Genomic DNA, 25,136 nt, shown 5'->3' on the forward strand with positions numbered 1-25,136 from the left:
GGCAGATGCCTTTCCTGCAACCATTGCAGTTTTCCCTTGAAAGACTCCGACATGCCTAACGTGGTCTTGCCTTCCAACAGCCTATCCCAGTCTGTATCCCTAAGCTCCTGCCTCGTCCGGCTGTATCTAGCCTTCCCCCAATTTAGCACCATGTGTCACTGTGTCGCCCCAGTTGACCATTATGCCAAACCCATCACTGTGCATCTGACCTGCCCTGTCATTCCTGTTCAGGGTCCCACCTATTGCAAGCGGCAACTTGATAATTATGCAAGTGCATTAACTGTAATACAATTGTGAAAGATTTGGTGCCCAAATTCTGGGTCATTCACGATTCTCGCTGGTAGCTGGCAGGCCAGAGCATTCTCCACTATGTTTCCTATGCTATAAATTGAGTTAATTTTGGAATATCCAACCTTTGAAAATCTGAAAATTATTAAAATGACAATCTGAAGGCTATTTTGCTTTATATTTTTAGTTATTTCAAAGGTCCTTTATCAAAGATCTTCTCTCTATCATAAGGTCAGAAGTGGGGATGTTTGCAGATGGTCGCCCATTCACCAGACCTCATCCCCCATCCCCCCAACCATTCACCTGCCTCTGCAGCAGGAAGTGCACTGGATATATTTTGGTGCTGGTAATGACTTGCATGAGCTTGGTGTGCTGGATTCTGAGGGTACAGGAGAAAACCATTAATCCCTCAGCAAAGAGGGGCATCCTCCCCCTCTCCCTCCTTCCCCACCATGCAATAACAGGTGATCTCACACACACCATGCAAGCATGAGGGTAGCCCAACTGCCTCCCCCTCCAACCCCCTCAGACACCTTCATCCAGCTCTCCTCCCCCCTCAGACCTCTCCCACCTTAAATTCTCACTCAGGTCCACATTCAGGCCTGTACCTTGGCAGTGCCCTGGCACTGATCCAGGCTGGTGCCATGGGCCCCGAAGGGGATCAAGGAGGTAAGCCCAGTGGCCGTTTGCTGCTCTGCCACTGCCAGGCTGCAGAAGAACATAGAACATTACAGCGCAGAACAGGCCCTTCGGCCCACGATGTTGCGCCGACCAGTTAAAAAAAAACAATGACCCACTAACCTAAACCAATCCCTTTTCGTCCATAAACCTGTCCACAGACCTCTTAAACGCCCCCAAACTAGGCGCATTTACAACTGCAGCAGGCAGGGCATTCCAATCCCTCACCACCCTCTGGGTAAAGAACCTACCCCTGACAACTGTCCTATAACTACCCCCCCTTAGTTTAAAGCCATGCCCCCTCGTGCTAGATTTTTCCATCAGAGGAAAAAGGCTATCACTATCCACCCTATCTAAACCTCTAATCATCTTATATGTTTCAATAAGATCCCCTCTTAGCCGCCTTCTTTCCAGCGAAAACAACCCCAAATCCCTCAGCCTCTCCTCATAGGATCTCCCCTCCATACCAGGCAACATCCTAGTAAACCTCCTCTGCACCCTCTCCAAAGCCTCCACATCCTTCCTGTAATGTGGGGACCAGAACTGCACACAATACTCCAAGTGCGGCCGCACCAGAGTTGTGTACAGTTGCAACATAACGCTACGGCTCCTAAATTCAATCCCCCTACCAATAAACGCCAAGACACTGTATGCCTTCTTAACAACCTTATCTACTTGATTCCCAACTTTCAGGGATCTATGTACACATACACCTAGATCCCTCTGCTCCTCCACACTATTCAAAGTCTTCCCGTTAGCCCCATACTCAACACATCTGTTATTCCTACCAAAGTGAATTACCTCACATTTCTCCGCATTAAACTCCGCATTAAACGGTTCTTCAAACCTCTCGGGGGATGGGTTGGCTCAGATTGGAGGCAAAGGGTTGACCTCACCACCCTCCCCTGAGATTTGAGCCTCATGGCTGGACCGCTCCTAACCGTGGCAGATCTGAAGATCAACCCAGGATTTGTGATTTTCGGCAGTTCTGTGTTCACTTTCATTCCTGCCTGTCAGCTTTGAAACTCTGAAGTGGCCTGATCACTTTAGCCTCCATGGCCCCTGGTCAACTGGCAAGCTTTTCAATCACTGTAGCGCTCCATCCTGCAGCAGGAATTTTCCATTCTCTGTCAGGAGCTTCAGGTGTGAGCAGATTCCCTTTAAGTTCTCTGACAGAGAGGGTATGTCAATTTCACCTGCCCCCCTCCCCTAAAATTGGCATATCTTCCCTGTCAAATAACTTAACTTTTTCACACTTGCAGCTCCTGACAGAGAAAATGGAAAATCCCTGCTGCAGAATGGAGTGCAGTGATATTAAAGGCCTGCCTGCCGATTCAAGTAACCTGGCCACTTCAAAATTGTCACAACTGACAGGAATGAAGATGTTGATCATAGGGCTTCCTGATATCACCACGCCATGATGTTAGTGCCAGGGGGCAGTGCAGAGTTGGCACTACCAAGATGTGTGTGGCCTGACAGTAGAGCTGAGGGAAGGTCGGAATGTAGGGCAGGGGAGGAGTGGTGGTGGTGGTGTCTGAGTGGGAGTTTGACTGGGGTGGGGAGCTGAATGGGGAAGGGGAGGTAAGTGGGGATTAGGCCATCCTCTCACGTGTGCGCGTGTGGGGGGGTGTGTGTGTGCGCAGGGCGGGGGGGGGGGGGGGGGGGGGGGTGCGGTTGTGGAGGCAGGGTTGGTGGTTGTGACCCGTTATTTGAAGGGGAGGATGTCTGCTTGCTGGGGGGTGGATGAGGCCATCATTTCATTTGGAGGGTGGGGGGGGGATGGTGGTGGTGGTGGTGCGGGCCTGTCTCCAAGCATAGAAATCGAGTTGCCCTTTAAAAAGTGCACCCCAATCTATGAGGAGCCAAGCTGGCCAGTGGGTTTCTCTAGGTGTATGAATTTGCATCCATCAGGTGGATGACCCCCACCTGACAGATGCTGCCAGCATAAGCAGGAAACCCTTCCTACTGCTATGCCCACTCTGTCTTGATTAGGAAGAATCGCGGCCACAGTTTTTAATATTGTACTTACTTTCAGGCTTTGAGCACCAACATGATGAGGTTAGCAGTATCTATTTTAAATTCATGAAAAGGTGAGAGTGAACAATAATGGAATTATGCGCTGATTAATAGGTCATATGTTATAAATCTAACATTTCACTACTTGAAAATTCTTCAGTGTGTAAAGCGTGTCCATGTCAGCATGCTACACTGCTAGTTGATCTCCTGGTACTGTCAGACTAAATATTCGGGGCAGGCTCGAAGGGCTAGATGGCCTACTCCTGCTCCTGTTTCTTATTTCTTATTGAATAGCATTTAGAATTTTTTGACAGGAAATGAGGATCAATGAGAATATATTGTTCTTCATTTGAGACTTAACTAGTTATCTATACCTAACTAAAAGTGATGGAGTGAATTAAAAGTCATCTTTGAGTGGATGGCAGTGAATTTTAAGAGCTGCTTCTGAAACATGAGAAGAAAATAATATGGTTTTGTTTTGGTTTTTGAAATGAGTCAGGAAGCTCTTATTTACCTTGAGGAGGTGACGGCTTAATGGTATTATCTCTAGACTATTAATCCAGAAACTCAGCTAATGTTCTGGGGATCTGGGCTGTACAGTAAGAAGTCTCACAACACCAGGTTAAAGTCCATCCAGTTTATTTGATAGTAAACCCACACGCTTTCGGAAACACTGTTCCTTCATCAGGTGTGTGGGAGGTGTGGAGAACCTTCCACACACCTGACAAAGGAACAATGTCAAAATTCTGTCCAGAACTATCAGCGAACATGCTACAGGTGTCAGTTTTTTTTTAAGTGTCTATCTCCATTATACAAAGAATGTGTAATATTTTTATCTATAAAATAAAGAACTTGCATTTATATAGCACTTTCCTCACTCAGAGCAATCCAAAATGCTTCAGTACTAATTAATTTTTTTGAAGCCTAGTCAGCAAATTTGCACACAGCAAGCTCCTAAAAAATAGCAAAAAAAAGATAAGAACCAAGATATTTTGTTTAACTGACATTGCTTGAAGGCTACGTATTGGCCAAGAAATGAGGGGAGAAGAATTAATATCTGAACCAAAAGCTGCCGCAATAATGCAATGCCCTTGATTTTGTGATCAAACTTCTGGAGCTTGAGTGATGTTTGAACCCATGACCACCTGGCTCAGCCAAGACTGCCAGTACTTTCCAGACTGATATTTAAGATTAAATCCACATTTCATTCATGCAAAACATGATCCCTATGGAGTTTGAAGGAAATGTTTAAACACAATGTGATTTTTTTTTCGTACATGTCCCCCATAGTTATTTGAGAAAGATATTAATTTGAACAATTCAAATCTAGCATTTAGAGAACATGGTACAATTTGAATCTCCATAAACCTGCGTTTGTTATTGATAATATCAGAAAATGTCTTAAGCAATAAAGTTAATCCAGCAAATGGGTTGTGATACAATTTACAAATAATCTCAATATTTTTAAAATACAATTCTGATGTGGAAAATTGAGCTTTAAAGGAAAATCAAGCCCAGGCACAATGCTTAAATGTCATTTAAAAAAATACTTGCCCCATCATTTCAGGCCCTTTCTCCATGGCATCACTCTATTGTTTCTACTAATGACAAACAGTTGCCACTGCATGGAATAATAATTCATCAGCAACACTACTTTAAACTGACCTTGAAGCCACATCTGAGATGACTGAACCGGGGAACCATGTCATGATGAAAGTGTGTAGCATGCCTAGTGTGTTCTGTGACTAGGTGACTTTCAAATATCTTGCAGCTGACAAAGTAAATGGAGTTGCTAAATGCTCCTCCCATTCTGAGACACTGCCAGAGCAGCTATGAAGAGAAAGAAGTCTGTAGCTCAGTCTCCATCAAAATGGGAAATTTGTTGGGTTTTATTTTTAATTATTTCAAATATTTACTCACTAGTACAGAATGTGAATATTGCTGAAAACAGAGACATGTCGCTGAAGCTTTTCATCTTGCATGCACTATGATAAAAATGCCAAATTTCAAACGGTCATGACAACATGTACTACAGGAGAAAAAAGATGCTGATTGTTTTGCAAGTCAAATCTGATTAGCCAAGGCATTGCTATGGAGAAAACAGTGATCAACTAAAAGCTCCTGTGCTTCTGGGTAATTCAAAAATTGTACAAACGTGAACTAATTTCTTTTCTTAGTAGAGAATGGATCCCTGCATGTAAACTTTGTCACTTCAAAGAAGCATAAATGAGCTATAATTGAATTGCAATAAGAATGGCATATCAGCTATCTTATAAATAGGACCCTAGCATTTGCTCACCTTGTATTTTACACAGAAACAGAGCACATCAAAAATATCTTGCAGGATAATGGACACAAACTTGCAAAGGGGCCAAAGGTTGCCACTTTCAGACCCGAAAAGTGCTTTGTCTACTTCCAAGTTGTCCTGGAAAGGCAAAATATTTCAAAAGTTTGAACGACAGGTTAAGCATTTCACTTCACGCTACTTCTGTGGCGATGAATGGTATGTTACATTAATAGAATGCTGCCATCAATTCTGCCTACCATGCAATTGAGCAATGTTATGAATTTCAGTACTGACGCAATGCTTAGTTCGTAAACTATACGTTCTGTCGATTGGCTAATAGAATCAAACAACATGTTCTTTCAAGTGTTCATAATAGAATTCATAATTGAGTATAGACTGTACTCAACCAGCTGTACATGACAAACACAAAACAAAATGTCTACTGTTAGATGTTATTGGCTAGCACTTGTTGAGCAATCCTGAATATGGTAATAGCCATGATGTGGGTATGCCGGCGTTGGACTGGCGTAAACACAGTAAAAAGTCTGACAACACCAGGTTTTAGTCCAACCGATTTATTTGATAATAGACTCACAAGCTTTCAGGGTTAGCCCCGAAAGCTTGTGAGTCTATTATCAAATAAATCGGTTGGACTAAAACCTGGTGTTGTCAGACTTTTTACTATGGTAATAGCTACAGTAACAATCAATTCAAGATAATAGTTGGATGGAGAGAAATTTGTTGAGTGTATTCAGGAGGAATTTCTCATTCAGTATGCCGATGGCCAACTAGAGAGGAGGCAAAACTTGACCTCCTCTTGGGAAATAAGAAAGGGCACAGAAGTGGCGATGAGGGATCACTTTGGGATCAGTGACCATAACTCTATTAGTTTTAAGATAGTTATGGAAAATGATAGGTCTGGCCCAAAAGTTAAAATTCTAAATTGGGGCAAGGCCAATTTTGATGGTATCAAGCAGGAACTTCCAGACGTTAACTGGGCAGTCTGCAGGAAGGCAAAGGGACGTCTAGAAAGTGGCAGGTTTTCAAAAGTATGTTAACCAGAGTTCAGGGTAAACACATTCCTCTTAGAATGAAGGACAAGGCTGGCAGCAGTAGAAACCCAGGATGATTCGGGATATTGATGCCCTGGTCAAGAAGAAGAAAGAAGCACGTGACATGCATAGGCAGCTGGGATCAAGTAACTCCCTTGAAGAGTATAGGGGGTGTAGGAGTAGAGTTGAGAGAGAAATCAGGAGGGCAAAAAGGGGACACAAAATTGTTTTGGCAGGTAAGGCAAAGGAGAATCCAAAGAGCTTCTACAAATACATAAAGGGCAAAAGAGTAACAAGGGAGAGAGGAGAGCTTCTTAAGGATCAACAAGGTCATCTATGTGCGGATCCAGAAGAGATGGCTGAGATCTTTAATGAATATTTCTCATAAGTATTTACTATTGAGAAAAGCATGGATGTTAGGGAACATGGGGAAATAAATAATGATGTCTTGAGGAGTGTACGTATTACAGAGAAGGAGGTGCTGGAAATCTTAAAGCACATCAAGGTAGATAAGTCCCCGGGACTTGATGAAGTGTATCTCAGGACATTGTGGAAGGCTAGGGAGGAAATTGCGGGTCCCCACTCGAGATATTTGAATTATCAATAGTCGTGGGTGAGGTGCCTCAAGATTGGAGAGTGGCAAATGCTGTACCTTTCTTTAAAAAGGGCTACAGGGAAGAGCCTGGAAACAACAGGCCAATGAGCCTCACACCTGTGGTAGGTTAGTTGTTCAAGATATTTTGAGAGTCAGAATCTGCAGGCATTTAGAGACTCAAGGACTGATTAGGGACAGTTAGCATGGCTTTGTGAGTGGAAAACCATGTCTCACAAATTTGATTGAGTTTTTTGAAGGGGTAACCAAGAAGGTAGATGAGGGCAGTGCAATTGATGTTGTCTGTGTGGACTTTAGCAAGGCCTTTGACAAGGTACCGCATGGTAGGTTGTTGCATAGGGTTAAATCTCATGGGATCGAGGGTGAGGTATCTAAGTGGATACAAAATTGGCTTCTTGACAGAAGCCAAAGGGTGGTTATAGAGGGTTTTTTTTTCAAACTGGAGGCCTGACCAGCGATGTGCCTCAAGAATCAGTGCTGGGTCCAGTGTTATTTGTCATTTATATTAATGATTTGGATGAGAATATAAGACACGTGGTTAGTAAGTTTGCAGATGACACTAGGATTGGTGGCACACAGGACAGTGAAGAAAGTTATCTCGGATTGCAACGGATCTTGATCAGTTGGGCCACTGGGTTGATGAATGGTAGATGGAGTTTAATTTAAACAAATGCAAGGTGATGCATTTTGGTAGATCGCACCAGGGCAGGGCTTACTCAGTTAATGCTAGGGCGTTGGGGACAGTTACAAAACAAAGAGATCTCGTGGCTCAGCTCCTTGAAAGTGGAGTCACAGGTGGACAGAATGGTGAAGAAGACATTCAGCATGTTTGGTTTCATCGGTCAGAACATTGAATACAGGAATTGGGATGTCTTGTTGAAGTTGTACAAGACATTGATAAGGCCACATTTGGAATACTATGTGCAGTTCTGGACACCCTATTATGGAAAAGATATTATTAAACTAGAAAGTGTGCAGAAAAGATTTACTAGGACTCTATGGGACTTGATGGTTTGAGTTATAAGGAGAGGCTGGATAGACTGGGACTTTTTTCTCTGGAGCATAGGAGACTGAGGGGTGATCTTATAGAGATATATAAAATAATAAGGGGCACAGATCAGCTAGACAGTCAATATCTTTTCCCAAAGGTAGGGGAGCCTAAAACTAAAGAGCATAGAGTTTAAGGTGAGAGGGGAGAGATACAAAAGTGCCCAGAGTGGCAATTTTTTCAGACAGAGGGTGGTGAGTGTCTGGAACAAGCTGCCAGAGGTTGTAATAGAGGCGGATACAATTTTGTCTTTTAATAAGCATTTAGATAGTTACATGGATAAGATACGTACAGAGAGATATGGGCCAATTGCAGGCAATTGGGATTAGCTTGGGAGTTTTAAAAAAATGTGTGGCATGGACAAGTTGGGCCGAAGGGCCTGTTTCCATGTTGTAAACCTCAATGACTCTGTAATCAGTCTATTTTGTTAAATGGTTCATTATATTTGCAAGAAATGAAATACATAACCTTATTTGCAGGGATCCATTCTATGCAAACAAAAGGAATTTGTTCAAGCTTTTGTCTTTTTTATATTTCCAGGAAGCATGGAGGGAACCTATAGTTCCTGTTGTTTTCTGCATGACAATGTCTCTGCCAACCAGGGTTAACTTTCCAAGTATTATTGAGAGGCAATGTGATTTTGTGAAGGGGACGTTTTAGTTAAGTCGGGCGGCATGGTCGATGCAGGCTTGGAGGGCCGAAGGGCCTGTTCCTGTGCTGTAATTTTCTTTGTTCTTTGTTCTATACAGCACCCATTTTCTCCTGTTGTATAAATTATTGTAACTACTTGAAATTTATCATCCTTGTATTTGTCCTGATGAGTGCATGATAAAAAGCGATATGTCTCTTGTTTCAGAAATTTCAAATATTTTCCCTTGCAGGCAATATGTTGCAGCTGGTATTCAGTCAGTCATGGTTGTAGGATGTGTTTTGCAATAACTGTACAATTGAGTGATCATATTCAATCCAAACTATGGAAAAGTAGATGGTTTGTATTACTCTTCTTGTATTTAATGTAAACCAATTTCACCCAAAACTTTCTCTTGCAGTACACAAACTAAACTTTAACTCTTTATTATTTTTGAAAAAACAGACACCCCTGCAGATTCATACAGCCTTGCTGGCTTTAGATCAATTTCAAGAGCAATATAGACGTCTGCCAAACATAGGGTGAGTAATGTATTGTGTTGCCTTGTTAAAGATAGAACAGTGTAACTATCAAAAATATGACCAGGAAATACGAGTATTGTGTTCATTATGTATGACTAGACATCTTAGAGGACAAATGAAAAGAGCTTTCCAGTAGTAGCATGCTTCTGTCATGTAGCACTGCAATACCGAATCCAGTAAATTTGTAAAATACCAAATTTTGGCATGGTTATTAATGTAGTACTTAAAAATTATTGGTCCACTGGTTCACGTTTGCTTATTTCATGACTGCTGAATGTTCTGATTGAGGTTTAATTATATGCTTGTGGATGTTGATTATTACAATTTGTTTTATGATGTATGTTTCACCTGTTGGGTCTTGGAGACTAAGTTAAAGGACTGATTTAATTCATTTAAGAGGGTATTGAAGGTATTGTGTAAATGGATTTTGAAAAGAATTTTGATAAAAGTCCCACTTAATAGACTGGTTTGCAAAATTGAAATTATGAATTAAAAGAGTAGATACAGCATGAATACAAAGTTGGCTGAAAGAAAACAGAATAGTGGTGAATGAATGATTTTCAGACCAAAGGAAAGTCTCCAAGTGTCAATTTTAGGACCATTGTCCTTTTTTTAATATACTTTTTTAAATAGATTTTTTAAATCTGGAAATGCGATAAGTAGTGAGGAAAACAGTGGCTTCAGGAGAACATAGACGGACTGGTGAAATGGCAGACACATTGCAAGTGAAATTAGATGCAAAAGGATGTGATGTCATTTGTTCAAAAGAATAGGAGGCAATGTAAACTAAATTATATAATTTTAAAGGCCTGAGTTTGCATGCACAAATCTTTGAAGGTGGTAGGACAAGTTGATGAAGCTGTTACAAATGTATATGGGAGCTTTGGCTTTATAAATAGAGGTATAGTGTAAAAAAAAAGCAAGTTTTGCTCAAACCCTGTTAGGTTATTGGTTAAGCATCAGCTGGAGCATTCTATCCAATTTTGGATAGAATTGTCTTATAGAGATTGTAGAGTAGATTTGTCAGAATGATATCAAAGGCATGGAGAAACTGAGAAACTGAAATTCTCCTTGGAGAAGAGAAAGTTAAGGAGAAGTTTAACAGAAATATTCAAAATAATGTGAGGATTTGATGGATGAGGTAGAGAGAAACTAGTGCATTGATGATCAGGGGACACCAATTTAAGATAACGAACAAAAGAACCAGAGGGGCGTGGAAATTACTTTTTACACAACGTTATTATGATTTGGAATACACTGTCAGAAAGATTGGTGGAAATGGATTCAATAGTAACTTTTAAAAGGGAATTCTTTCATGGGTTGCCAGCATCTCTGGCACGGCCAGTATTTGTTTTCCATCCCTAATTGCCCATGAGAACTTGATAATTGAAAAGTAAAAGTTTGCATGGCTAAGAGGAAAGAATAAGGGAGTAGGCGAATTGAATAGCTCTTTCAAAGAGCTAGTGGAGGTAAGATTGACCAAATGACTATCACTAGTGTATCATTTTGCCTATTGTGGCTGCGATATTGTGCTAATAGACATTGCCCAATTTTGTGTATCATCCCTCTCTGGTAGTAGCCCAAGTAAGATTCAGTGCAATATTCTTACTCTCTCCATATTAATCCTTTGCAGGTTTTAACCTTTTGCAAGTTGTATTTTAGACCATCCGATGTATTCATGTATATACATCTGCATAGAGTTACAGCATCAAAGATCAATGGATATGTGCCATTATCTGAGTGACTGTTATGTGTACAGTTTTAAAATTCTCTTGCTTTTCGCCATTTGTACAACCAGAGTAAAGTTTAGTAGACATAAGATCTGTTCAGGGCTAACTTTGGGTTGAGTATGATGAGCTCTAAACCAGGGATGTTTTCAGCAGGAGGGACAAGTTAAGTACAAGGGATGACAAGCCCATCATACTTTTCTGCCCACCCCAGAGCTCTTCCCTCACAGTATAGTAAGTGGGAACACCCTGCTGGCATTTTTAAATAAATAACAAACAGTCAATTGAACTTGTTACCTAGCCAGTTGACCCAGCTAATATGCTACCCATGCATGTTGTAGACAGACCTGAAAAGGCCAGGAAGGTGGGTGGAAGTTATGCCTTTTGTGCACTGGGGAAAGCCCCAACAAGATGACATAAGAACATAAGAAATAGGAGCAGGAGTAGGCCATCTAGCCCCTCGAGCCTGCCCCGCCATTCAGTAAGATCATGGCTGATCTGTCGTGCTCAGTTCCACATTCCCGCCCTCTCCCCATAACCATTAATCCCCTTGCCTATCAAAAACCTATCAACCCGCGTCTTAAAAATATTGAGCTATGTTCTTATGTCCTTATGCTTTGTAATGATGTACCTAGACACTGATAGGCAGCATGGTGGCACAGTGGTTAGTACTGCTGCCTCACAGCGCCAGGCACCTGGGTTCAATTTTGGCTTTGAGTGACTGTGTGGAGTTTGCATGTGTCTGTGTGGAATTTGCACGTTCTCCCTATGTTAGCATGGGTTTGCTCTGGATACTCCAGTTTCCTCCTATAGCCCAAAGATGTGCAGGCTAGGTGGATTGGCCATGCTAACTTGCCCCTTGGTGTTTGAAGATGTATAGGTTCGATTGGCCTGGGTTACATGCTCTTTGGAAAGTTGATGCAGATTTGATGGACCAAATGGCACCTTTCTGCACTGTAGGGATTCAGTGAACAGTTGCGGATGTAACTGGTTTGCCTTTTTATTTTCCAACAAGGTGCCTCCAAGATGCAGATGAACTGTTAAGATTGGCTATCATTGTAAATAAAACGCTGGAAAATAAGGTGAGCAAGATTCTTTTAATTTAATCAGCCATAATGTAAATTTAGTTGCTGCTGTTGAGACCATATTGCCAATTTTCAGTGTCAAAATTGATTGATCTGCTATGCTAGCCATGTGAACTCCCTGTTTGATCAACAGCATGCCAGATGATTTTGAGACTTTTTTGCAGGATTTATAATAGAAAGGGAGTTCAATTATGTTATATAACAGGTTTAAAAGAAGGAATTTGAGTCCATGAAAATGTATTTTAAAATTCCTTGAACCTTTGAGATTGCCACTTGATTGTGATATTTGAGACCAATAAGTAACACTACCGCACCGAATGATATCAGTGGGTAATGCTGTCATATTCCCTTTTCACTTGTATCAGTGTCATACCCCAGTCAACTAATATCACCCTTTGCGTCAATATCAATGAGCAACATTCAATTGCCTCATTCTTACCCAATGAAATCAGTGGGTGCTGTCACACCCAGAGTCGAGTGAAATAAATTGATAATGCTTTCTCATCCCCAGTCCATTAAAATCACTGGTGGTGATGGCGTACCCCCCAGTCCATTGAAATCAGTGGGTGGCACTGTCATGACTCCTGTCCAGTGAAATAAATGGATAACACCAGGAACCCTCCCATTCTCTGGGGATTACACTGTGGTTATTATAGTTCACAAAACTGTGAACTCTTGGAGTTGGAGCCTGTTACAAAAAAGAAGACAATTTCCCCTAATTACAAGCAATGCTACAGAGAGTGGACTATCTTTAAATGAGCAAATGGACTGTCACAAAATAATACCATTCATGATAATGATAATACCATTCACTAGGAAAACTTCATATTCAAATTATGCTTGTGTAATATAATAGTAGCTGCTTGTTTTTGCAACTAGCAGGCTCCAGTCAAGTTATGCTTTCCAGTTATGCTGTCTATAGTTTATGAATAGGAAAAGGGTGATTAAGGAAGTGAGGCTAATTTGGGACCAAAAAATGGATTTATGCATGGAGACAGGTATTAAATGAATACTTTGCATCTCTCTCTACCACGGGAAAAAGATAGCATCTAGACCTTGGTGAAGAGGAGGAAATTGAGTCACTGGAAGAGTCTAAAATTATTAAAGAGGGAATGGTTAGGTTGTCTAGGTAGGTTGTTAGGATCTAGATAGGCTGGGCGAATGGGCCAGGAACTGGCAAATGGAATTTAATGTTGGCAAATGTGAGGTTGTCCACTTTGGTAGGAATAATGGTAGGAAGGACTATTACTTACGTGGCGAAAAACTGCAGCATGCGACAGTGCAGAGGGACCTCGGGGTCCTTGTGCATGAGTCGCAAAAACCCAGCCTGCAGGTGCAGCAGGTGGTCAGGAAGGCGAATGGGATGCTGGCCTTCATAGCGAGGGGGATTGAATATAAAATTAGGGAGGTCTTGCTGCAGCTGTACAGGGCATTGGTGAGGCCGCAGCTGGAGTACTGTGTGCAGTTTTGGTCGCCGCACTTGCGCAAGGATATTTTATCCTTGGAGGGAGTGCAGAGGAGGTTTACTAGGCTGATTCCGGAGTTGAGGGGGTTGAACTATGAGGAGAGGCTGAATAAACTAGGCTTGTACTCGTTAGAGTTTAGAAGAATGAGCGGAGATCTCATTGAGACGTATAAGATGTTGAATGGGATGGATAAGATAGAGGTGGAGGGGCTCTTCCCGCTCAAAGGACAGTAGGACTAGAGGGCACAGCCTCAGGATAAAGAGGGGGCGGTTTAGAACGGAGTTGAGGAGGAACTTCTTCACTCAAAGGGTGGTGAATCTCTGGAATTCTCTGCCCGTTGAAGTGGTGGAGGCTGCCTCGTTCAATATATTTAAGACACGGGTTGATAGGTTTTTGATAGGCAAGGGGATTAAGGGTTATGGGGAGAGGGCGGGAATGTGGAACTGAGCCACGACAGATCAGCCATGATCTTATTGAATGGCGGGGCAGGCTCAAGGGGCTAGATGGCCTACTCCTGCTCCTGTTTCTTATGTTCTTATGTTCTTAAAACATGGATATGACTTTTTGGATTCCTGCTGTTAAAATAAAGAACTTAACTCCTTCAACACCTGCCCTGCTTTCATTTGGGTAGCATGTGCAGAAGAGGAAGAAAGATTTAGGTTGTGACACAGACCTTTCTTGTCACCATATTAATTTAGAAATGCTTCAAGTTTGATGAATGTTTTACATCTCAAACTCCCATGGGCGGAATTTTACGACTTCGCTCATACCAAAGCCGTAAAATCCTGTTCAAGGTCAATGGACTTTTCCGTGGTCCGTCTCATCGCCTGCTCCAATTCCTGTGGCAGATGGGACTATAAAATTTCGGCCCATGTATTTAACTTGCATGGTTGTGTTGGGGTGCAATCACTTTTGTAAACTGGCTGTTTCTTCTAATCATTCTCCATTGTTCCTACAAAAACTTCCATACTTAAGCAAACTAAAGGCCGAGCTCCAGTGGGAGTGTTGCTGTGTGGGAACGCTTTTTGGAAAATCTGATACTGAGATTAGTATGCTGGAACTTTTATGTACTCAATTTTCCATCTAGTTTTCTGGTAAATAAACAGCTTGACATTAGATTGGATGAATTGACCTCTTTTGGATCTGCTTTCCTGTTCTGTTTTGTTATTGTAACAAAAACAGAATCAGGTCTTTAACAAGTTCATGTTACATAAGTACTGCAGGAAATCATCTTTCAATTTCAGTGTGATTACATGATTTATTGAGTTCATGATTCACCATAAGAACTCTGGTACATCAGAACTCCACAATTCAATATGATTACAACATGGTGCTTTACTCAAAGCTCTTATACCAATTCTAACTTTGATCTCTGCATTTCATAAATACTACCAATAATGCCACCACTAAATTGCAATACATCAAAAGACAAACAAAAGTGGCATAGAATCAGAATCTCACGGTGCAGCAGAGGCCCTTTGGCTCATTGAATCTGCACTGACATGCAAAAAACACCTGACCAGTCTACCTAATCTCATTTACATTGAATGCTATGACATGCCAAGTGCTCATCCAGGTACTATTTAAAGTAGGTGAAGCAACCTGCCTCCACTACTCTCCCAGGCAGCACATTCCAAATTGTCACCACCCTCTGGGTAAAAAAGCTTTTCCTCATATCCCATCTAAACCCCATGGCCCTCATTTTGAATTTGTGTCCCCTCGTGACTGACTCTTCAATTAAGAGGAACAGCTGTTCCCTATTCTCCTTGTCCATGTCCCTCATAATTTTGTACACTTTGATCAGGTCACCCTCAGTCTTCTGCTCCAACAAAAACAACCCAATCCTATCCAACCTGTCTTCATAACTTAAATGTTTCATCCCAGGCAACATCCTGGTGAATCTCCTCTGCACCCTCTCCAGTGAAATCACATCCTTCCTATAATGTTGTGACTAAAACTCTATACAGTACTCCTGCTGTGGTCTCACCAAAGTTCTCACCAAATATAGGTGTGATCATCAAATGGGTGGATATATGGCAGATGGAATTTAACCCTGAAAAGTGTAAGGTGATGCACTTTGGAAGGGCTAATTTACAAGCAAGTATACGATAAAAGGTCTGACACTGGGAAGTTCTGAAGAACAAAGGGACTTTGGTGTGTTTGTTCATAGATCTCTGAAGTCGAAAAGACAGGTTAGTAGTGTGGTGAAAAAGGCATATGGCACACTTGCCTTTATCAATCGGGGTATAGATTACAAAAGTAAAGGTGTCATGATGGACTTGTATAGAACTTTGGTGAGGCTACAGCTGGAGTACTGGTCGCCACACAGGAAGGATATGAATGCACTGGGGTGGGTGCAGAGGAGATTTACAAGGATGCTGCCTGGGATGGAACATTTAAGTTATGAAGAGAGGTTGGATAGGCTTGGGTTGTTTTTGTTGGAACAGAGGAGACTGAGGGCGATCTGATTGAGGCGTTCAAGACTATGAGGGGCATGGACAGGATGGATAGGGAGCAGCTGTTCCTCTTAATTGAAAAGGTCAGTTACGAGGGACACAGATTAAAAGTGAGGGGTGGGAGGATTAGGGTGGATTTGAGGAAAAACCTTTTTACTCAGAGAGTGATCTGGATTGCACTGCCTGGAAGGGTGGTGGATGCAGGATGCCTTGCATCCTTTCAAAAGTACCTGGATGAGTACTTGGCATGCCATAAAATTCAAGGCTATGAGCTATGTGTCGGCAAGTGGCAGGTCAGGGCATTTCATGCGTCAGTGCAGACTCAAGAGGCCGAAGGGCCTCTTCTGCACAGTGGTATCCTGTGATTCTGTACAAATCAAACATGCTTTTGTAATTATGCCTTGATGGATAAAGGCAAGTACCCCATATGCCTTTTTTACCATCTCACTGATGTGCTTCCTCCTTCAGAAATCTATGAACAAATACCCCAAGGTTCCTTTGTTCCTCAGAATTTCCTAGTGTCATGCTGTTCATTGAATACTTTCTTGTCAAATTATTCCTTCCAAAATGTATCACTTCTCACTTTTCACATTACATTCCATCTGCCACTTACCTGACCATCCTGACTCTGTCTTCCTGTAGTCCCAGACACTCAACCTCACTGTTAACCATTCAGCTACTCGATGACATACTCTCCTAATCATCCTATTGCTATGCTTATGTAGTCTACTTGAGCTGTTCGATTACTTTATTACTATAATCATTGTGACCAGAATGACAACTCCCCAGATGCTCAAATTCTAGTGCATTATCTTCACACACTCCTTCAGCTCTTCATTCTTGCCTTAGGCTTGCTTAAAAAGCATTCTTGTTCAGCGTAGCTGAAAGCTGTTTTGAGGTATGTGAGTAGACATTCTCACAACCTCCACAACTAATTCTCAGAAAAGCCTTCTTTCAGACCTGTGAATCTGTGTAGCAGTAGGATTACAGAACACTTAACTTTTGAGCCTGCACAAACTGCATTTCAACGCTACTTGACAGCCAATCCCCTATCCACGCTAAAGGATTTCACAGGATTTGGGCATTTTTAAGGGAGCTTAACAGACCATCTCTGTAACTCTGGTCTCATTTCCATGTAACCCTGCAGTTTTTTTTTCAGATTATTTCCTAATTCTCTTTTGAAGGCCTTCATTGTATTTGCCTCCACTGCATTCCAAGTTGGTATGGTGGTACTGTGGTTATAGCTGTGCCTAAGCGCCAGGGACCCAGGATTGATTCCTGGCTTTGGCCATTGTCCTTAGAATCAAAGAATTCTACGGTGCAGAAAGAGGCCATTTGGCCCATCAAGACTGCACTGACCACAATCCCACCCAGGTCCTAGCCCATAATCTTATGCAGTTACCCTAGATATTGACACTAAGGGGCAATTTAGCATGGCCAATCCACCTGACCCGCAAATCTTTGGACTATGGGAGGAAACCAGAGCATCCGGCCGAAACTCTCACATACGCGGGGAGAACATGCAAACTCCACACGGACAGTGACCCAAACCGGGAATCGAACCCAGGTCGCTGGCGCTGTGAGGCAGCAGTGCTATGTGTCGCCATGCTAGCCACTATGTGGAGTCTGCACATTCTCTCTGTGTCTGCGTGGATTTATTCCAAGTGCTCCGGTTTCCTCCCAGAGCCCAAAAGACGTGTTGGTTAGATGCATTGGCCATGCTAAATTTTCCGTCAATTTATCCAAACAGGCGCCTAGTGTGGCAACTAGGCGGCTTTCACAGTAACTTTAAAAAAATTTTAATGTAATTTTCATAGTCGCATGGGATCAGAGATGAGCTGGCAAGGTAGATATAACAGTAGCTCAGTCATAGAAGACAGAGGGTAGCAGTGGAAGGGTGTGTTCCTGAATGGAGAGCTGTGACAAGTGGCGTTCCTCAGGGATCAGTGCTGGGACCTTTGCTGTTCATAACATATATATAAATGATTTGGAGGGAAATGTAACTGGTTTGATTAGTATGTTTGCGGATGACACAGAAGTTGGTGGATTTGCAGATAGTGATGAGGACCATCAAAGGATATAGCAGGATATAGATTTGTTGGAAGCTTGGGCGGAGAGATGGTGGAGTTTAATTCAGACAAATGTGAGGTAATGAAATTAGGAAGGTCGAATACAGATGGGAAATATACAGTAAATGGCAGAACCTATGAGAGTATTGATAGGCAAAGGGACCTGGGTGTACAGGTACACAGGTCGTTGAAAGTGGCAATGCAGGTGGAGAAGATGGCCAAGAAGGCATAAGGCATAAGAACATAAGAAATAGGAGCAGGAGTAGGCCATCTGGCCCTTCGAGCCTGCCCTGCCATTCAATAAGATCATGGCTGATCTGTCGTGGCTCAGTTCCACATTCCCGCCCTCTCCCCATAACCCTTAATCCCCTCTCTTATCAAAAACCCATCAACCCTCTTCTTAAAAATATTTAGCGAGGTAGCCTCCACCACTTCAACAGGCAGAGAATTCCAGAGATTCACCACCCTTTGAGTGAAAAAGTTCTTCCTCAACTCTGTTCTAAACCGCCCCCCCTTTATCTTGAGGCTGTGCCCCCTAGTCCTACTGTCCTTTCTGAGCGGGAAGAGTCTCTCCACCTCTATCCTATCCATCCCATTCATCATCTTATACGTCTCAATGAGATCTCCCCTCATTCTTCTAAACTCTTAACGAGTACAAGCCTAGTTTATTCAGCCTCTCCTCATAGCTCAACCCCCTTAACTCCGGCATCAGCCTAGTAAACCTCCTCTGCACTCCCTCCAAGGCCAAAATATCCTTGCGTAAGTACGGCGCCCAAAACTGCACACAGTACTCCAGCTGCGGCCTCACCAGTGCCCTATACAGCCGCAGCAAGACCTCCCTACTTTTATATTCAATCCCCCTCGCTATGAAGGCCAACATCCCATTCGCCTTCCTGACCACCTGCTGCACCTGCAAGCTGGGTTTTTGCGACTCATGCACAAGGACCCCGAGGTCCCTCTGCACCGCCGCCTGCTGCAGTTTTTCTCCACGTAAGTAATAATCCTTCCTGCCATTATTCCTACCAAAGTGGGCCACCTCGCACTTGCCAACACTAAATTCCATTTGCTATTTCCTGGCCCATTCGCCCAGCCTATCTAGATCCTTCTGCAGACTCTCCACACCCTCCGCACAATTTGCCTTTCCACCAATCTTGGTGTCATCAGCAAATTTCGACACCATACACTCGGTTCCCTCCTCCAGATCATCTTGGCCGGGGCATTGAATTTACAAATTGGCAAGTCGTGTTGCAGCTTTATAGAACCTTAGTTAGGCTGCATTTGGAATATAGCATTCAATTCTGGTCACCACACTACCAGAAGGATGTGGAGGCTTTGGAGAGGGTACAGAAAAGATTTACCAGGATGTTGCCTGGTATGGAGGGCATTAGCTATGAGGAGAGGCTGGAGAAACTTGGTTTGTTCTCATTGGGATGACAGAGGTTGAGGGACGACCTGATTGAAGTCTACAAGATTATAGAAGAACCATAGAACCAAACAGTGCAGAAAGAGGCCCTTTGGCCCATCATGTCTGCACCGAATACAATCCCACCCAGGCTCTACCCCCATATCCCTACATTTTATACCCACTAATCCCTCTAACCTACGCATCCCTGGACACTAAGGGGCAATTTCTTAGCATGGCCAATCAACCTAACCCGCACATCTTTGGACTGTGGGAGGAAACCAGAGCACCCGGAGGAAACCCACGCAGGCACGAGGAGAATATGCAAACTCCACACAGACAGTGACCCGAGTCAGGAATCGAACCCAGGACACTGGAGCTGTGAAGCAGCAGTGCTAACCACTGTGCTACCATGCTGCCCACGGTGGCATTATGAGGGGCATGGGCAGACTGAATAATCAGAAGATTTTTCCCAGGGTGGAAGAGTCAATTACTAGAGAGCATAGGTTTAAGGTGAAGAGGCAAGGTTTAAAGGAGCTGTACAAGGCAAGTTTTTTTTTACACTGAGGGTGGAGTGTGCTTGGAACTCGCTGCCGGGGGAGGTAGTGGAAGCAGATACAATGGTAAGTTTTAAGGGGTGTCTGGACAAAGACACGAAAACAGTGGGAATAGAGGGATATGGTTTCCAGAAGGGTAGGGGGTTTTAGTTCAGTCAGGCAGCATGGTTGGTGCAGGCTTGGAGGGCTGTAGGGCCTGTTCCTGTGTTGTATTTTCTTTCTTCTTTGTTCTTCATGCAGTGTTAATGTAAGCCTACTTGTGACACTGATAAATAAAATTTAAAACCTGAAGTCATTGCATTTCAGAGTATAACCATTTGATCTCCAAAAACATTTTCCTCATGTTGATGCTGCTTCTTTTGTTAATCACCTTAAACTATTGCCGTCTGGTTCTCGATCCTTGTGCCAACAGAAATGTTCTCTCCACATCTACTCTGTCTGGGCCCTTCATGATTCTAAACACCTGTGTCCAATATTTTCTTAATCTTCTCGTCTCCCAAGAAAAACACTCCATCTTCTCCAGTTGCCAGTTTTATCACTGGAGCTGTAGCCTCAAAAAATTAAAACCCCAATAGACAAAGCTTTTAGGTAAGTTGAATACGTTTATACCTTTCGCTAATGGTGCAATAATCCAAAGCACACTCTGAAAAAAATATCACTGGCAGTATTTTGCAATGTGCCCACTTTAATTTCAAGTTATTGAAATGATCTGCTGTTGTTTCATGAAAGTGTTATCTTTCTACAACGTTTTTAAAGATGTGCATCACACCTGTCAAAACTGCAGGTTTAAATACCAAAATCTCTCCATGGAGATGCACCTTACCTGGCATCAAAAAAACTTTCCTTGCAGATGTAAGTCATTCACCACAACTAATTGTATAACCAATGATGCTTAATTTAAGACTTAACTGACTGGCTTTTACAAGGCAGCAACTAAAATGAAAGATTGCAGTAAGATTTGTAAAGAAACCTACTGTAACAATTCAAACTTTTGCATTTAGAATAAATTAGTTTCCATGAGAGTATTGTTCCTAGTTTTTAATCAGTATGGGAATCAAGGAATATGGGGATAAGGTGGGAAGGTGGAATTCAGGATTATCTTCAATCAGTCATAGACTAATACATCATGGAAACAGGCTCTTCAGCTCAACCAATCCATACTGTCCATAGTGCCCTCCCAGCTAGTCCCAATTGCCTGCATTTGGATCATATACCTCTGTTGCTTTCCCATCCATGTACTTTGCCAAATGCTTTTTAAATGTTGCTATTGAACCTGCCTCAACCATTTTCTCTGGCAGCTCATTCCATATGTGCACGACCCTCAGCATGAAGCAGTTGGCCTTCGGATCCTCTTTTTCCCTCTCACAGTAAACCTAAAATAGAGGTATTTTTCAATTCCCCTACCCTGGGAAAAAGACTATGTTCATCCTATCTATGCCCCTCATGGATTTTATACGACTCAATAAGGTTGCCCCTCATTCCCCTATGTTCCAAGGAACATTAATCCAGCAACGTTCTTGTAAATCTTCTTTGCACTCTTTCCAGTTTATCAAAATATTTCCTATAATAGTGATGAAAAACTATATACAATACTCTAAGTGTGGCCTCACCAACGACTTATACATCTTATAGTCATGATCTCATTGAATGGTGGAGCCCATTTGATGGGCTGAATGGCCTACTTTTGCTCCTCTGTCTTGTGGTCTTTCCCCAGCTATCAGAAGTTTGGTTCACTACAAAGAGTGGCACAGAACTGGCAGTGATCCTTTTATGGAGATATTTTCAACCAGAAATTACACGGATTACCTTATATAGATGGAAAACACATTATTTGATAGCATTGTTCAGGCCGAAACTACAAGTCAAAATTTATTGCCAGAATTATTGGAATTATACAAAAATATGTGAAAACATAAAGAACCTGGTATAGTTTGTAAAAATGAAAAGGTGTGTTATCGCAAAAGGCGTATGCATAGGAAAACTGACCTCTCTGCTGCAGTTAAAACTGAAATAAGCAGCCTGCAAATCAATCCAGATTAAAAGACCTCTGCACTTTCAATTAAGTCAGGTCAGAGATTCAGTGAACAGTGATATATCTTGAACACAGAACCAGTTGCAAAAAAAGCAAAATAAATAGGAACCGAAGAAGGCAGTTCAGCTTCTTGAACTAGCTTGGCATTCAGCAAGATTATGACTGATCAATTACCTTCACACACTATCTTCATGTCCTTTGCTTCCCTTGATATTCAAAAACTTATTAATTTCTACCTTGAATATAATCAATGACTGAGAATCCTTTGCTCTGTCTGGTAGAGAAATTCAAAGGGTCATAAGTGGACGTTAGGAAAGAGGATGTGTTAGAACATAGAACATTACAGCGCAGAACAGGCCCTTCGGCCCACGATGTTGCGCCAACCAGTTAAAAAACAATGACCCAGTAACCTAAACCAATCCCTTTTCGTCCATAAACCTATCCACGGATCTCTTAAACGCCCCCAAACTAGGCGCATTTACAACTGCAGCAGGCAGGGCATTCCAATCCCTCACCACCCTCTGGGTAAAGAACCTACCCCTGACATCCGTCCTATAACTACCCCCCCTTAATTTAAAGCCATGCCCCCTCGTGCTAGATTTCTCCATCAGAGGAAAATGGCTATCACTGTCCACCCTATCTAAACCTCTAATCATCTTATATGTTTCAATAAGATCCCCTCTTAGCCGCCTTCTTTCCAGCGAAAACAACCCCAAATCCCTCAGTCTCTCCTCATAGGACCTCCCCTCCATACCAGGCAACATCCTGGTAAACCTCCTCTGCACCCTCTCCAAAGCCTCCACATCCTTCCTGTAATGTGGGGACCAGAACTGCACACAGTACTCCAAGTGCGGCCGCACCAGAGTTGTGTACAGTTGCAACATAACGCTGCGACTCCTAAATTCAATCCCCCTACCAGTAAACGCCAAGACACCGTATGCCTTCTTAACAACCTTATCTACTTGATTCCCAACTTTCAGGGATCTATGTACACATACACCTAGATCCCTCTGCTCATCCACACTATTCAAAGTCTTCCCGTTAGCCCTATACTCAACACATCTGTTATTCCTACCAAAGTGAATTACCTCACACTTCTCCGCATTAAACTCCATCCGCCACCTCTCGGCCCAGCTCTGCAACCTGTCTAAGTCTTCCTGCAAACTATGACACCCTTCCTCACTATCTACCACACCTCCGACTTTGGTGTCATCAGCAAATTTACTGATCCACCCAACTATACCCTCATCCAGATCATTAATAAAAACTACAAACAGCAGTGTTGGAACTTTTAAATTCTGTCAAGATAGGTAAGTCACCGGGACCGGATGGGATGTACCCCAGGCTACTGTGGGAGGTGAGGGAGGTGATTGCAGAGCCCCTGGCGATGATCTTTGCGTCGTCGATGGAGACGGGAGAGGTTCCGGAGGATTGGAGGATTGCGGATGTGGTTCCTGTTTTCAAGAAAGGGAACAGGGATGGCCCAGGAAATTACTGACTGGTGAGTCTGACCTCAATGGTTGGTAAGTTGATGGAGAGGATTCTGAGGGACAGGATTTATGAGCATTTAGAGAAGTTTAGTATGATCAGAAATAGTCAGCATGGCTTTGTCAAGGGCAGGTTGTGCCTTACGAGCCCAGTTGAGTTTTTGAAAATGTGACTGAACACATTGACGAAAGAAGAGCGGTGGTCATGGTTTACATGGACTTCAGCAAGGCGTTTGATAAGGTCCCCCATGCAAGACTTCTTGAAAAGGTGAGAGGGCATGATATCCAAGGGGCTTTGGCCTTGTGGATCCAGAACTGGCTTACCTGCAGAAGGCAGAGAGTGGTTGTGGATGGGTCTTTTTCTGCATGGAGGTCGGTCACCAGTGGAGTGCCCCAGGGATCTGTTCTAGGACCCTTGCTGTTTGTCATTTTCATAAATGACCTGGATGAGGAAGTGGAGGGATGGGTTAGTAAGTTCGCCAACGATACGAAGGTTGGTGGTGTAGTGGATAGTCTGGAGGGATGTCAGAAGTTGCAGCATGACATAGATAGGATGCAAGACTGGGTGGAGAAGTGGCAGATGGACTTCAATGCGGATAAATGTGTAGTAGTCCATTTTGGCAGGACCATTGGTGTTGTAGGTAAAGATACCTCTGAGATGAATTGTGAGTCAAAGTACAGCAGTTTATTCAAAAGCTTTTGTGAGACACCTGTCACCTAACAGCGGTTCCCCAGGCATCTCTCCAAATACAAGTTAAGAGCATATATTTATACCCCCCCCAGTCACGTATGCATCTCCTCATTCTCAGCAGTTTCCCAGGCTGTGGGTTGTCCTCCGTCATGGAGATGTGGCTGCCTCGGCATTTCTCCATGGTTATCTCAAGGCTGCAGCTGACGTGTGTGATTAGCCCTTAGCTAACATACAGGCTGACAAGACAAGTTAAACTTAACGGGCCGGTATAACAATCTATGCTCATAAGTTGTATAACATATGTATATGTATAATATGTTAGTACATGACACATAAGCAGTGTTTAGGACATGCAGGTTTCACTATATTAGGCGAAAGTCCATGAAATTAAAGACACAACATAACTACAAGCTGGGTCAATTACATTTCTAAGCGGGCTTATCATAAACTTGTGTATAATAGCAAGAGCAGCTGCCGTCTCCCTGTTTGGGTCACCTGAAACTTGTGTACAACAGCAAGGGCAGCTACAGTCTGGGCACACAAAAACAAAGTTACGTTTATCTGAAATATATGATAACTAGCTGCATGTAGGCTACTCGATATTTTTTCTCATTCTCTCAACTATTACAAAGTTCATTCACTCATTCCCTACTACAAATGGGATGAAGGAGTACAATATCAAGGGTAGGAGTCTTAGCAGTGTTGAAGAGCAGAAGGATCTTGGGGTCCAGGTCCATAGGACTCTTAAATCAGCCTCATAGGTGGAGGATGTGGCCAAGAAGGCATATGGCGTACTGGCCTCCATTAATTGAGAGATTGAGCTTAGGAGTTGGGAGGTAATGCTGCAACTTTATAAGACCCTCGTTAGACCCCACTTGGAGTACTGTGCGCAGTTCTGGTCACCTCACTACAGGAAGGATGTGGAAGCTGTTGAGAGGGTGCAGAGGAGATTTACAAGGATGTTGCCTGGATTGGGAGGTATGCCTTATGAAGATAGGTTGAGGGAGCTAGG

The 25,136-nt window shown here is 42.8% G+C and overlaps 1 protein-coding gene across 2 annotated transcripts in view; it reads left to right on the top strand.

Annotated features, from left to right (window-relative positions):
• uba6 (ubiquitin like modifier activating enzyme 6) overlaps positions 1-25,136 on the top strand; it is a 236,257-nt gene that overhangs the window by 105,383 nt on the left and 105,738 nt on the right. For both annotated transcript variants that reach the window (XM_080188556.1, XM_080188557.1), the window contains 2 exons: positions 9,076-9,152; positions 11,895-11,961. In XM_080188556.1, the coding sequence (XP_080044682.1) occupies positions 9,076-9,152; positions 11,895-11,961 (144 nt within the window). The remainder of the gene's footprint in view (positions 1-9,075; positions 9,153-11,894; positions 11,962-25,136) is intronic.

The sequence above is a fragment of the Carcharhinus amblyrhynchos genome, chromosome 5, assembly GCF_965287045.1.
Source record: "Carcharhinus amblyrhynchos chromosome 5, sCarAmb.v2.hapA, whole genome shotgun sequence".
NCBI lineage: Eukaryota > Metazoa > Chordata > Chondrichthyes > Carcharhiniformes > Carcharhinidae > Carcharhinus > Carcharhinus amblyrhynchos.